The sequence below is a fragment of the Leptidea sinapis genome, chromosome 2 (genome assembly GCF_905404315.1).
Source record: "Leptidea sinapis chromosome 2, ilLepSina1.1, whole genome shotgun sequence".
Lineage (NCBI taxonomy): Eukaryota > Metazoa > Arthropoda > Insecta > Lepidoptera > Pieridae > Leptidea > Leptidea sinapis.
In genome coordinates, this window is record NC_066266.1 from 22,661,951 (window position 1) to 22,675,577 (window position 13,627).

The 13,627-nt window shown below is 33.6% G+C and overlaps 1 protein-coding gene across 1 annotated transcript; it reads right to left on the minus strand.

The window, feature by feature from the left end:
• Positions 1–2,364: 2,364 nt before the first annotated feature.
• On the minus strand, positions 2,365–6,562 carry LOC126973780 (exopolyphosphatase PRUNE1; the record flags this gene model as incomplete). The annotated part of the gene is made up of 2 exons (XM_050821104.1): positions 2,365–2,691; positions 6,276–6,562. Coding segments are annotated over 2 exons (459 nt in total), but the record flags the coding sequence as incomplete, so codon positions are not given.
• Between the last annotated feature and the right edge of the window lie 7,065 nt (positions 6,563–13,627).

Consider the following 13,627-nt stretch of genomic DNA (forward strand, 5'->3'; position numbering starts at 1 on the left):
TTATAATATTCTTACATCAATTTTAGCTCTGCATATATCTGTATGAAGTGAAAAATTATTTAGCAACGTTGAGCACTTTTCTTGGGATGGGTATAAAATGTTAAACTCGCGTCAGGACACATGTTCTGAACAAATATTTTGGTACCAGGCGATCATAATTGAAGAAGAGATTGTCTTATGTATTATGACGCGAGTATACATCAATTTATTCTGACGTCATTTGCACGAAGTATTACAACATAGATACCAAGAGAACATAAATATGGTAGCGGTGATAGTAATGTCTTTTAAAGTGTAAAGTTCTTTAGCCGCGTTGAGCTATTTTCTTGGGATGCGTATAAAATGTTAAACTCGCGTCAGGACACGTGTCCTGATTCGAAAATTCGTAAGATAGTCGATTAAATTATGGATAAAAGTTGATTTTTCTGAGAGATAATAATAATTGATAAATTATTTATTTACTTAATATAAATTTACATTTTTGTGTACGATAACGCAATAAATTAATATTGTATTTAACCACATATATGGTAGTACTTTTATACTGATAAATAAAATAATACGTGCTAAATTATTCCCTAACCATTCAAAAATGCACATCGTTAATGGTTAATATTTTCACTTCCGCCGGCACTCCCGGAGTGAAACCCGTTAGTTTTTACTGTATGACATTTGCATAGTATCAATGTATTTGAATTGTATTTTTCTTTTGATAATTCAATCTATTTTGATATTAATGTCAATACCGAGTTTTGACTTTCAATTTAAATACTTTTTATGCTAATAATTCAATATACCTTAAGGTTAAAATGGTTTTACATAAATAAGTAAGAAAAGGGAATGTTAATCATATAAAATCCTTCCGCCTTACAAGTGAAAGGAAATTACATGTTTTTTTTTTATATAATACTAGCGGTCCCGACAGACATTATCCTGTACACAATTCTTAAATTTTAAAAATTGGACCGGACGTTAAGAGGAGCTCACTAGCATACATACACATGGGCAGGACAATTTATATATGCACAGAATTGAGAATCTAAACCATTCTCAAAGTCACTGGATCACACTAAAAAAATCATCAAAATCGGTCCAGCCGTTTAGGAGCTAATTCAATTGTGAATCTAACCCATCCTCGAATCCACTTGAACACACATAATAAAATTCATTCAAATCGGTCCATCGGTTTAGGAGGAGTTCACTGTCAACACACGTACAGAAGAAATATATATATATATATATATATATATATATATATATATATATAAGATGAAGATATGCGTCGCCGCACGTATATAGGCATTTTCTCAAAATATACCTTCAGAAATATTTTTAATGTCCCTTCTAACTTCCAATGGCGCTCTGAGAGAGAAGAACCGGCGCAAGAAACTCAACAGAATTCTTTTTTGCGCTCTTGTTAGTTATTGTTATTGCTATAAAATAATCACAATCGAGTCCCAGGCTGTCCGATCACTTAGATATTCAGCTGTGGAGTAGTAGAATTTACGACAGAGTCATTAAAACATTTAAATTTATTTATATTCAACGCCTGAACAGTGGCTGGGACTTTATTATAGAAGTGTATACATTTACCCTTAAAACTATTATGTATCTTATGAAGCCTACTAGAATTAGTTACAAGCAATTCCTTATTTCTAGTGTTATAATAATGAAAATCACTATTCATGGCACCGACTTCAAAGCTACCAATATGTAGCACATACAAATAAAACTATTCCATTAATATTAAAGGTAAAGGTTTGCATGAGAGGTGTATTAAATAAAATTTTTAGTTATTTAAAAATTTTTAGTTTTGAAATAGTTTTTTTTCCTTTTTAGTGTCAGTTAATAATAATCAAACTGAATGAAAACTCCTAAAAAAGCTGTAGACAAAAAATAATTATATCATCCACAAACATTTTCATAAAATGAAAACTACTGGACCCAAAGTATTAAAATTTATGGCACCATAATATAGCATTACCAGTGGGAGGCTCCTTTGCACAGGATGCCGGCTAGATTATGGGTACCACAACGGTGCCTATTTCTGCCGTGAAGCAGTAATGTGTAAGCATTACTGTGTTTCGGTATAAAGGGCACCGTAGCTAGTGAAATTACTGGGCAAATGAGACTTAACATCTTATGTCTCAAGGTGGCGAGCGCAATTGTAGTGCCGCTCAGAAATTTTGGGTTTTTTCAAGAATCCTGATCCTGGCACTGCATTGTAATGGGCAGGGCGTATCAATTACCATCAGCTGAACGTCCTGCACGTCTCATCCCTTATTTTCATAAAAAAAATTTATTCCGCATCGAATTAAAGAAGAATACGTAAATCGGATCATAAATCTCAGAGAAATCGGTGTACATACATAAAAAAATACCGGAGGTTCTCAATTCGATGAACTTCTTCGTTCTCAATTGAGAACCTCCTCGTTTTTGAAGTCGGTTAAAAAAGGTGACGATTTTTGAGAAGTATATTAAATTTTCATAAATCTACTGACAATGAACAGTCATAATATTTATTTCTTTAAATTTTTCTTTGAACGACCGTCGTAACCAACCTGAACTAAGATGGGAAAGGCCGGGACCATAATGTTTCCAATAATTTTCAAATCTTTTCGCAGGATCTGATCAGGTGTGAGTGAAGATATGTCACTCCTGGAAGCTATCAATCGCTCAAACTTTCTGTTCCTGAAAGAATTATCTTTAATTAGTGTTTAATTGATTAGTAATTATCAAACTCAATTAGACAAATCTAATATATAAAATTCTCGTGTCGCGGTGTTTGCAGTTAAACTCCTCCGAAACGGCTTGACCGATTTTCATGAAATTTTGTGTGCATATTTGTTAGGTCTGAGACTCGAAAAACATCCAATCCCCCTAAATTTTAAGAAGGGTTTTCCACCCCAAATTTATATTGTTTATTTTTTTGACAATTTTTTTTAATTTTATTTTATTATAAGGGATAAGACGAGCAGGACGTTCAGCTGATGGTAATTGATATGCCATAGTTATTTATACAACTGTTGTGTAATAAGGGGTATTAAAACACGAATGTGGATTTATCACGAGGCGAAGATAATAGTATCACATGAGTGTTTTAATACCTAATTATCAACAGTTGCATACAAGACTTTATCTACACCCAGAATATGAATCCTCTAAAAGATTCTGAAACAGTTAACTTCCTGCTAAAATTAAAACAGCCACTCCTAGTAGTAACCTAATATCATCCATTACTAAAAATAAACTAAGTACTTATTAATGAAAGAATTATTTATTTTAGTAGTAATTTACATTTTGTGTAGCGCAATAATTAAAATTCACTTGAATATAATGTTCTTTTGCAGCGTTTAAAATGAATCGCTCATTTTTTGTTAACAAAACAATAAAAATATCGAAGAAAAATGGCGGATGGATTCGAATAACCTACTGTTTTTTTACGGCGCGCGACGTTCTGGGAGTGTGGAACGCGCGTAAAATAAAATGTTCTTTTTTTGAAATTCATACAGATACCACACATCGAGCAATAAGAATGTGGCTGTCTGTTAAAACTCGTTGAGCATGAAGGGATTGAAAAAAATATAGGAGTGTTGTTATGAAATTCAGTACAACATTACAACACTCTTTGGATGATGTAATGGTTATTAGAACATTGGGTGTTTTAATGTTGGCAATAAGCTAACTGTTTCAGAATCTTTAATATAGGATTTAAAGCATGGGTGTAGATAAAATATATATTATTAGCTATGATACTTGCCTCTCCGTCTCATAATCACTAATATCCAATATTCTTTCAAGGTACTCTATCATGTGCACATCTTGCGGCCTCGCTTTGTCCACGTCTCTTGAGAAGTTTACTGTATCAACCAATATGACACCTAAAAAAATAAAAGGCATTTATTTTCTCAAAATTGATTCCTTTAGAGTTCTTTTTGATGCCATTTCTAATATTCTAGATACTACTGCCGCTTCAACGGAAGAAGCGGCGCAAGAAACTCTCCCAGCATTTTTTTTCGCGCTCTTATCAATAACAATATACAATACTGTACAGTCATTTCTATCGCTATAAAATAATCATAATCTAGTCCCAGGCTGTGCGATCACTTAGATATTCAGCTGTCGAGTAATAGGATTTACGACAGAGCCATTTTTTTATAGAACATTTAAATTTATTTATAGATAATGCCTGAACAGTGGCTGGGACTTTATTATAAAGCTATTATGTATATTATGAAGCCTACTAGAATTAGTTACAAGCAATCCCTTATTTCTTAATAAACCCACTCTGTAGGTGCATTCTGAAGGGCATCAATGGAATTTCGAATATCACCCAATCGAATCTACAATTTCGCATTCTCTAGTTAAATATGAGAGCAGTTCATATCATTTGCGCAACAGCATTTGTGAGCCACTAGCTTAGTTGTAATTAGAGTTTCCAAGACTCGCAATGGTTTTACCGAATGCGCCAAACTTGTGTTACAAACTTACATAATATTAAAAATTCTTATTTTTTATGACGTATATTAAAACTTCCTGTCTTTAGCTCTTATAAAAACTATAAATTTCTATGTTTCACTGAGTAAGAGAGTAGCATTATCGTGTTGTGGCATGAGAACACCAAAACAGTACCGATTCACAATGGAACAAATCGGTACGACCTCAGACAACGCAAGCAGGTGACCGCTCGACTTCGTTGCTCTGTCTAGTGACCGAGTTGACTCTGCCCATTAGAATGCAGTGCCGCTCAGGATTCTTCGAAAACCCAAAAATTCTAAGCAGCACTACAATTGTGCTCGTCACATTGAGACATAAGATGTTGGGTCTCATTTGCTATTTCACTAGCTACGGCGCCCTTCAGACCAAAACACAATAATGCTTACATAATATTGCTTCACGGCAGAAAAAGCATCCTGTGCAAAGGATCCTCCCACTGGTAAATCCCCTTAGCGCCTCTTATTGATACCTTTGGGACTGGGACTATTCTTTTTATTCCCCCTGGGGAAGCACAGGGAAAGAATGCAGTGCAAATTACTTACTGTGCAACAGATCAGCGCAATCTTTATATTTTCTGAAGAAATCATCATTTTTTGCCATCAGCGAGCTGAGATCAACAATTCTTTGAGTGATGAGAGTACAACAGGAGCCAACCGTTTCAATAGTACTTCTTACATCATCTTTGTATCTCCAGCCCGTATTATCAATTGGTCTATGATCTATTATTTCTGTCACATACTGTGCTAAATATTTATGCCTCTGGGAGAGCGTATGATGATCCACAAGTATGACTTTAGTTTTGGTTTTGACCAACTCCGGTAAGTCTATATCATCCCTTAAGAGAAAATTATTTACTTTATTCTTTTTTATGGCAGAGAAAACACAAACAAACCAGCGTACGATTCATCTAACGTTAAGTGATCACTGCTGCCCAAATTCTCTTGTGACCCCAGAGGAATCACATGAGCGATTCCGACGTTTTAGATAAGTTTACGCATTTTGGGGGTAACCAATATCGTTTCGTCCTGGAAAACCGCATAAGGAAGCTCATTCCACAGGTTGGTTAGACGTGGAAAAAAAATCCTTGAAAACCGCACTGTACAGGATAGCCACACATCCAGATGGTAGGGTATGTAATCATAATTTGTGGCGTGTGGAATGCATGTGGAATTCGGCGACAGTAATCAGATGAAACAGCTCTTCGGAACACTCCCCATGATAAATGCGGTAGAAGACACACAATGAAGCGACGTCTCTACGCATTCGGCTTAAAATTCAACACCTTGACACTCAAAAAGGGCAGATTAACGGCCGTTTTCAATGACGTATGTCTAGTTACGGATACATTGCTATCGCCGTTTAGATCTTATCTATCCATAGTTCTGTCCAATATAGCTCAAATTAAATGCTATCTGTCGATAGGTTATTGAAATGTAAGTAAGCGTAAAAGGATAGATTTGTCTACCTCTAGTAAGTTAAACTAAGGATAGTTAGGTTATTGAAAACGGCCGTATATCGGTACAATATCTGAACTTACATAACAAATTGTTATGTTTTGACAGTGATAATCGTCATATCTGGGAATAATACACAAATAAAATTTGAAAACAAAATTTTATGAACGATGAGGGCACTCGAAACCGCGACCACCCGCGTTCCGTGCGAGTGCTCTTACAACTGAGCTAACCGTTCGAGTGACGTATCTTCATAAAATCTTGTACGCTTTCTTCAACTCTCAGGTTGTGGCTTCATCTTACTTACCAACACGAAAAACTTACATAAACAGCAAATTTGATTCGCTTATCCCGAATTCTTTGAAGCTAAATACAACTTCCGTTTTCAAATTGTAATCATTGCGGGGCACGTCGAGAACTGGCAAAAATAAATCATCTTTATAAGTGGCGTTATCCCTTTTATTTCTGGTGCAAACTTTGCATTTCATAATTTGGTGTTGCCAGTGTAGAAATGTCGCATAAACTAGGGAACTTACGGCAGAATCCAAATCACAACTTTCATTGCCAATCACCAAAGTAAGGTTATCGAAGTTTTTGGATTTCTGCAAAGAGAATTTTAAGTTAAGTTAAGAAACTGTTTTTGAAGTTATACTACTTTAGGCGCGTTATGAAACATGATAAGAGTGAAATTTTTAAGATGCACGCACATCTAGATTATGATTATTTTATAGCAATAGCAATGACAGTACAATATTGTATATTTTTATTTAAAAGAGCGCAAAAAAAGAATGCTGGGAGAGTCTCTTGCACCGCTTCTTATCTCTCAGAGCCCATTTGTTTCCGAAGCGGTAGTAGTATTATAGAAATGACATCAAAAATAATTCTAAAGGAATCAATTTTGAGAAAATAAATGCCGTTTATGCCATTTCATCACTGTAACACAAAAGTAACAGGGTGACGTTGGTTCCTAAAATTTTCTGACGTTTGCGACATTCGTTATTTTTTTTTTTTGGTTTCTTCTCCTTTATTAGGATAGGCAAAGGGTTCCAGCCCGTACAGCCGTATTCGTTATTTAATAATTAACTGTCAAAGCCATCGTTGCAAGATTTTTACAATATTGTTCTTTCTATAAACGTAGGATAGCACGAGAAATAAATAAATTTAAGGATTTTTGCTTCGTTAGGCCAAAGAAGTATAATTTCTTGCGTGCATACATAAGTACACACACTGTTTTTTTAAGTGAAAACCTCTATACTCTATAGGCCCATGGAGCATTTTATTATGTGGGAGTTTAATCCAAATGAGACATCTCTCTGTATTACGTAAAGATCATTCGGGTTAGGTATGGTCAAGATCAGAGCAAAGCAAATTTGCTAGAGTTATTAGTATCACAATAATAATTTTTAACTTCCCGCTAAGAAAATTGAAAATTTTCGAAAATTCGGGTAGTTATTGGTTTTACCCCGTTTTTCAAAAATCGAATTTTCATCAGATCTCTACGTTTTAAGGTCCTAGGAAGCTTCCCTAACCATTACCGAGATGGCGTACGTCTGTTTGTGTGTGTATGGATGTATGTAAACCTTTTATAACTTTTGAACGACTCGACCGATTTCATCGCGGTTTGCGTTATTTGAAAGGGCTTGAATTTAGATTTTAGAAATCTTTATATATCTCATAAAACCACAAAAATTTTTTGTTCATGTGTTTATTTTGGAATAACTCTTAAACTGCTTCGATTCCACAAACAATTCAGCTCTTAACATCAAAAAACTACGTCGATCGCCACCAACCCGGTCAAAAAATGATTAGTTCGTGAGTTCGTTGACAAAGCTAAAACCGAAAAATGTGTTATTTCGGAATTACTTCGAAATTGCGAGTTCGATCAATTGTAATTAGTGTTTTATTAAACTTTTACTCCGACTCTTCGAGCTCAAAAACATAACAGCTAACTCTTTGATGATTGGCCTCCAAAGCCTCCGGCCCGGCTTCGCTGTAAAAGCCTTTAGGGCTATCAGCACAGGGAGGAGGAGGTTTTTAGTCGGAAGGGGGTGTTTACACCCGAGCCCGACATATGGACCCCGCTTCGGGGTCTTCAATACGTAAATGTATTTTCCTCCTCTCGAAAAAAAACAGCTAGAACAGATTAAAACAACACAAATTATATTTTTGAGTTCGAAGAGCTAAAAACAGTCATGAGTACAATTTGAAGTGTTTACGTACGGAATTAGCGATAAGTTGCAGGGATCGTCTTTAGGGTCAAGCGTTTTCCAAATTTTTTTGTTCAATTATACTGCAGAAACTACTGAACCGATTGGAATAATACTTAGTCTATAAGATACATGCATGTTTCGGAGAAGATTTTAGTATATGATGTTGGTGATTACTTATCCGGTACCTATTTTTTTTTGACAATGACATTTCATTAAGTATGGCAATTCATACAATGAGCTGCCGCAGGGTACTAAATTTATGCCGGGTCAGCACTACTACATCTATACATACATACATATAAATAAAAATATTGAAATAACCGTTTTTTACTATGAAAATATATACACTAAAAGAACATTTTTTACAATTCTTGCCTGTCTGTCTGTTTGTTCCGGCAAATCTCTGAAATAGCTGGACCGATTTTGACGGGACTTTTTTTGGCAGGTAGCTGATATAGTAAGGAATAACTTAGGTTACGTTTATTTTCGAAAAATTCTTTTTATTTTGGGAAAATAAAGTAATGTTGCAATGTCCAAGAAACGGTTTAACTCTAAAAATAATATACATGGCAAAACAACGTTTGTCGGGTCAGCTAGTCTTAATATATATAAATCCAGTGTCCTGATGTTCGTTTCCAGTGAAATCCCTAAACTAATGAACGGATTTTAATGGGGATTACTTCATGAAGTGCAGTTTAGTCCAATTTGAGAGAGGATAGTTTTTATTTCATTTTGGGACCCATAATTATTTTTATTTCCAATATTTGTTAGGATGGACATATTTTCTATGAGACAACTTACTGACGCATGGTTGGACAGTTCTGCTGTGAAACAATTTCATTTCATTATGACAACAGGGAGCATATTTTACGAAATAGTTCTAGACAGTATGAATTATTATGTACAGAACAATGTCTGTTCAGCTAGTTTACATATATAAAATACAAAAAAATAGTAATATATTATATTAATGGTATGATTATTAATCTTGCTTTAATAAAGTTTTCACTTGTAAACAAAGTAGTTATTTTATTTATGTATGTGTCTGACAGCCTCAGATAACACTCAACCACTTTTAGGATATTTATTTAGGCACACAATAAATTATGATTTAAATGTCTGTTCACTACTAGTGTGCACAGAATTTTACATAGGTACGCACGACACATCACAAGTTAGGATATCATCCCCACCATCTGGATGTGTGGCGGTCGTCCACAGTGCGGTTTTCAAGGAGCTTTCTTCCACGTACTACAAAGCTGTGGAATGAGCTTCCTTGTGCGGTGTTTCCGGGACGATACTACCTTCAAAAAAAAAGCGCGTACACCTTCCTTAAAGGCCGGCAACGCTCCTGTGATTAATCTGGTGTGCAAGAGATTGTGGGCGGCGGTGATCACTTAACAACAGGTGACCCGTATGCTTGTTTGTCCTCCTATTCCATAAAAAAAAGGTAACAAAATTTTAAAGTCTTATATAGCTTAAACATAAAAAAAAATATGTATATAAAACATATAAAATTATTACAATATGTATTATAAATTGTACTACGTTCAAACTAAACAAACTTTGACTAAATATTTATAGATTTTTTTTTTAATAATAATTTTTGGGTAAAATAATATGCCAGTAATGCATTCAAAATGGAGATGTGTTGCAGGCCCTATAATATACAGGGTGGCCGAGAAGTTAGTTAGTCCAAAGCTAAAATTTGAAAGCCCCATGGTGATGAGTATCCGATCACCCCTATGTATTATATTCTACGATTTTGCGTAGTTTAGGAGATAATAATTTTTTTTCCCTTTTATACGCTCTTTTCACCTAATTGTGGTTTAGGACTTTTTTCTAATTTTTTTGAACACTTTTAGTTAATTTTATTGTTGATAATTATAAACTACAGTTGCAATAACCACATAAGAAAGTATGAATAGTTTGGACAATGCGGAATTAGTTTAGAATTGAGTCGTAAGTTCAAGATGCCTGCTCCAGCTAAATTCATGAAAATGTTCAAGGTATCACAAAGAAATAAAATGGCTATGGCCTATGGCTTCTAACTATTTTTAAAAACTTCCCAGAACATCGGCCAATATTCGATTAAGCCAAATTTAAATTTTAGCTTTAGACATCAACTTCTCGGCAACCCAGTTTAACATATTAAAATAATTATTATATGTATAATGTAATGTCCTCTCCAATGTTCATAAGAATATTTATTAACATTATTGAGACCAAAGTGGAGGAGGTAAAGTAATCCTGTATTCTCATTGATCTTACATAAAATTCATAATAAAACATAAAGTACGCTAGTTATGGTCATAATTGTTGTAGCCTCTTAAGTTAAAAAAATCAACAATTCAAATCCTAAATGCAGACTTTATATGTTTAGAATTTTAGATTAAGGATTGGTCTCTGCTGAGCTCCAACTAGATACCGAAGGTGTAGTCGCAAAGTGAGGCAACTAATACTATGCCAAAATGGGCATACTCGAGCCTATCTCGAACAATGTGTAGACATGACACATGTTCTGTTAAAATTTGCTAATATTTGAAACTAAAATGCCAGGTTGGGTAGTAAAAGAATACTACAAGAAATAAGAAAGACACTGGGATCACATATCTTCACAAAGTTTATGTTACAATATTTGAAAGATGCCGTTGAGCACAAGCATCTACTAGTTGCTGTAATAAAAATGCTGTTCTAGTTGGAGCGCAGCGGAGACCAACCCTTAATGTAAGTTTAGAATATTATGATAATTTACTGTTAAAATTTCAAGTTGATTAATTAAACATTAAAAAAAATTAAAACCAATATGTGTTCATGAATTATTGCTGGTAACATAGATTAACAAAACAACAAGCTTTAGTCTTTTAAAGTTAATTATATTTCGTTTGCCAAAGTTGCATTTGAGTGTGGTATTGACAGGGTTGCATATAACAACATCCAGCCATATACAGAGTGTCCCAAGGTTATGGGACTTGAAGGGAAAGTACTTTAAATATCGTAGACAGGGTGTTTTACTTAAAGAAGACTTTATGTTATTTTTAAAAGTGAGTAAGGGATGTTTTTTTTTACTTTTAAGTTGGTTCGAGTCGCAGACGAGGCAAGTAATTCTTAGAAAACCTTTTAATGCAGAATTACTAACATTTAAAAATAACATAAAGCCTTCTTTCAGTAAAATACCCTATCTACAATATTTAAGGTAGTTTCCCTTCATGTCCCATAACTTTGGGACACCCTGTATATAATCTTATAAGTGAGTATTATTATATCTTAACTATAGCATTTGAAGTAGTCGTTCCTTCTGATGCAATGATGAAAGTTTAAAAGGCATATAAAGGCATTTCTCAAAATTGATTCGTTCAGAATTATTTTTGATGTCATTTCTAATATACAAGATACCACTACCGCTTCCGAAACAAATGGTGCTCTGAGAGAGAAGAAGCGGCGCAAGAAACTTCCAAGAAATATACAACATTGTACTATCATTGCTATTGCTACAAAATAATCATAATCAAGTCCCAGGCTTTTGGATCACTTAGATATTAAGCTGTTGAGTAATAGGAGCCATTTTTTAATAAAACATTTAAATTTATATATAGATAATGCCTGAACAGTGGCTGGGACTTTATTATAAAACCCTTAAAGCTATTATGTATATTACGAAGCCTACTAGCATAAGTTACTTCCCTTATTTCTAGTGCTATAATAATGAAAATCACTATGAAGAGCAAAAAGGTGACAATTTTTGTGAACATTTATTAATCATATCAACAAAAGGATCTTAAAAAAGAGTATATAATATATTTAACAACTTTGCAGAGTATGTATGTATAGATTGGTGAAAATGTCTTTGGTTTTGGTGTGGCATAAACTAGCTATTGGACCCGACAGACTCTACCTACTTATCAATAATAATGTAGTAGTTACCTATAATATTTTTCTCCTATAATAACATACATTAAGATATGCATTCATGTTAAAACAAACAAAAAGTGCTAGCTAAAATTATAATTACTTATTATTAACTATATCAATTCCAAACTTTTTGTAGTGTGCCTATTTTAAATGCTTAAATTGAATTCCTACGACAGTTAAATAATTCGAGCTATATTCTATACAAACTCTAAGCGATATTTTGTGATTACAACTTTTTGAAAAGGAGATAACCGTAGGTGACGCTATACCTTACAACTCATCTACTAAAGTCTAGGTACTCGTAACGTAATATAAAGTATTTTTTGTTTTACACTGCATTGAAAAAATGTAATATTTAAAAATGAATTTAACTCACCAAATTTTCAATTGAACTTGAAAGATACTCTTCCATTTTTGTACTAATACAATGTAGAATTATACGATAAATATGAAACCGGGATCGTTAGATTTTTATTATTTTATCTTAATTGCCCGAACTAATCATTAATCAACAATACTCAAGTATGAGCCACAGAACACTATTACTCTAACGAGTGACTGTCGACTGAGTAGTGAGAACTGAGTACTGACTAGGTACTGAGTACTGAGTAATAAAGTGAATACTGATTACTGATAACAGCTTTCAGTGTCAATTTATGTGCTACGTCTTGTCAGTTGTTAGTGAAGTGTTTTTGATCTTAAGTGTCAATAATGCTGCCACCTACGTTTTTAATATGATCTAAGCTGCCACCAGCGAATACCAAAATAAATAGAAAATATAAAATAGAAATAGATATAAATTTCTTCTCTTTATCGCTTTCCACATATAAATGAATGCATATTTTCATATCCAAAGTCCATCAATTATTAAGTTTATGTTTATGAGATTCATACAGAAATATTCATATTGCTGTAAACCAATTTTATAATTATTCAAATTCAATTTCAAATATTTTTATTCAAAATAGAAACTCAAAAACTACCATTAGTCCAGTCATTTAGGCTTTAATTAGGTAAGAATCTCGGAATTCGAGATACCCAGCTGTAAGTCTGTAAATACTTGTATATTGACACCCTTAAAGTTGTCTCAAAACCTACATATGGTAGGGTGTATGCAACTATGAAATTTCAAGGTCAAAGGTCACAAAAATCGTTTTTTTTTTGCGCTTTTTTTTATAAATATCTCATTTCCTATGGGTTTTTTGCTATTTGTATTTATTATCAATATTGTAGAATACAAAATTCTCTACAAATTTTGTTTGAAAAAATTTTTATACGGTGAACCGTTTTCGAGAAAGAGGCTGGAGAGCGCGCGGCCAAATCATCACTTGAGGTCAACCGGTGCCTCCGGTCGAAAACGCGCCATATATAGTTGATGAACTATTGATAAATCAATGATTATAAATATTTGTCAATTTTATTAACTATTACAGGCGCAAGGAACTCAGATTTTTTTTTTATATGTTTACAATGTACAATAACATATCATATATTTTTTTTTGTGTATAGAACGTCATTGTTTGTTATTATTTTTTTAATAGTCAAAGCACTTGG